The 2,690-nt window shown below is 28.0% G+C and overlaps 1 protein-coding gene across 1 annotated transcript in view; it reads right to left on the reverse strand.

Moving 5' to 3' along the window:
- LOC106466749 (differentially expressed in FDCP 8 homolog) overlaps positions 1-2,690 on the reverse strand; it is a 42,729-nt gene that overhangs the window by 30,058 nt on the left and 9,981 nt on the right. The window contains exon 5 of the mRNA XM_022394823.1: positions 459-603. Within this exon, the coding sequence (XP_022250531.1) occupies positions 459-603 (145 nt within the window). The remainder of the gene's footprint in view (positions 1-458; positions 604-2,690) is intronic.

Here is a 2,690-nt window from a genome sequence, read left to right on the forward strand (position 1 = left end):
ACTGGCTGAACAAAACTCAAGCTTATTGTACTTATAAAGCCACCTAAATTGCTATATTTATTTATTTATTTATTTATTTATTTATTATGGAGTGAATAAAAATTGACACACAAAAATATAGCTAATAAAAAGGAACAAAAAAGAATAATTAAAATTTTTTTAATTTTATACAAACAAACAAATTTTAAGTAACTCAGTTTTTGTAGTTTCAACTTTCTTGTTTCAATACTTTTGTAGCATTAGAACTTTACATAATTAGTTAGATTATGTATAATTGACATATACATAACCTAACTAGAAAGAAGAAAGTCAAAACTACAAAAACTCAGTTACTTATAATTTTAAAAAATTTACCCCTATTTTGGCAAATCACTGTAATTATGTCAGTCTGTTCTAGATATCCAATATTCTTAAAGAATAAGTTTGAACTAATAGTAGACTAATATGGAGTAACCTACTTTTACAATACAACCATCCATTTACGACACCCCAGATGACATTACAACACCTGTCACAATACTGATGTGATCTTTCCATTTGGCGTAATTCAAACTTGTGCCCCATTACTACTTTTACATCTGTTTCTGGAACTGGTTCACCTTCCTAGGACAAAAAATTTAATGTTACATTTCATCAAGAAAATAAAACAATTAAAAATATAAGGAAAAGTAAATATAAAGAATAGAAAAAAATATTTATTTTAATTGAGATAAATTGTTTCTTTCAATTACAATTTTGAAGTAATATTATTTTAGGGTAACCGATTTACTCCTATCTAGAAAACTCAATACTGTAATGTTTGTAATGAATATTTTTTAATTTAAGAGTAATCCCAAATTAAAAAACTATTTAACATCTGCAAAGGAATGATTTTTTTAGGGTTTCAAATAACCATATATAATGGATATCCCAGGATTTAGGTAAGGTTTTCTTTAAAAATTTAGGGTTATTCTAAAGGTATGAAGAAGCTCCATAATTTCAGCATTGTTTTTTTTGCTCAAAATGGAAATAGAAAACAAATCAGTTAAAAAGAGTTATTTACAACATGTACTTTATCTGAATTATGGTTTTCCCACTTCTAAGAATTTAAATTAACAATTTAAATGGCCCAGTTTAATATGGAATAAAACTGAACAAAATGCATATTGTTTAAACAGTTTGAGATTAGTAAAAGCTGTTTGCATTTGAAAATAGCATGCAAAATGTTTTCTCTTAAGTTTAGAATAATCTTAAAGTACTAAATAAAGATTCATAAGCTGTGTAAAGAATTTTACTTAAATGAAAATATAACTGACTGACTTAAGTATTTTTAAGCTAATTCCATTTCCCATTTCAACACTATTAGCAGCCAAAAATCACATTAGATGTTGAAAAAAAATTTTAAAACCAAATATTTTAAAGTTAACATTTTTCAACACTGAAAATGGGTTTCCACTCAATACTCACCTACTCTCACACTTCCCATCCTTCCTCCCCACTTCCAGTGCATCTTCTTTTCTTGTTTAACCTTGAAGTGATGATTGAGCAATCAGTATAGAGGGAGTCAGATGCACTAGGAGGGTGTATAACACTCCTATTGGTGGATGGTTGTCACATGCTCATTTGCATGCAATAATGCAACAGTATTGTATGAAAACATGAGTTTAGGTGTAAGCCACAAGGCTACTGGCAAGCAAAAAAGATTTGCATATAGAGGGCAGCACTAAATTGGGAAAAGCTATATGTGAGGGGAGGTTACGTATGATCTTGGAAATTTCCTTTTTTAAGAATATCAAAAGCCATTTCTAATTACTGGATACATATCAGTTTATATAGTTTAAAAATTACCATTCATATTTTACTTGTATCCTCAAATTTTAGTCAACTTTACCCCTCCTCCCTAAAAGAAAGTGTTTTTGAATTCATGTATAGGTGATATACCAATATTTATGATGTTATCATCAAGTAAAAGGTTGTTTATGACTCCAAATTGAATTCTCAAATTAATCATCTTTGCATACAGTACAAAAATGTATAATAATTGTATTGACTTTACTTTTACACTATATTGTAATCTGTACAAGCATCTCTATGACTGATATTTCATTTTAAAAAATGTTTAAGCCAAAACAATGATATTTATTTGTTAACATGTCCACCACATGTTGTTTGTAATTTCCTTTACTTCAGACCTGGAGATAAATTAAACAGGAAAGTTAATTTCCCCACCCATCCCCCTCTCACCCACCAAGATTTGGAAAACCTTACTATAAAGTATCAATTTCACACTTTTAATACAAGTGCTGTACAGATCCAGTACAGTCCAATGCCAGGTCAAATATCAATGCATTTTCACTTAAGAAACATTCCAGAGCGTTCAGAGACAAAATACAACCTTCTAAATGCATTAATTTTGTCAATTATTTTCAAATAAGATGTTAAGAATTAGCAATTTTAAATTTGGAAAAGCATAACTGATCATGATATCAAATATCTACCTTTTGTTCCAACTAAGTTCTAAATTAATGCAATAAGTACAAAAACTTTGATAATTATATATTAATATTGTGGGAACAATTTTTATTATTGCCCACCACTAAATACTTAAAAAAAGTAAAGATTTAACCTTTTACAAAAAAATAATATATATAATGCATAAAACTGTCATCCATAAAAAAACTAAATAAATACACAAACTTTCATATACAGAA

The sequence above is a fragment of the Limulus polyphemus genome, unplaced genomic scaffold (genome assembly GCF_000517525.1).
Source record: "Limulus polyphemus unplaced genomic scaffold, Limulus_polyphemus-2.1.2 Scaffold2370, whole genome shotgun sequence".
In the NCBI taxonomy this organism is placed as follows: Eukaryota; Metazoa; Arthropoda; class Merostomata; order Xiphosura; family Limulidae; genus Limulus; species Limulus polyphemus.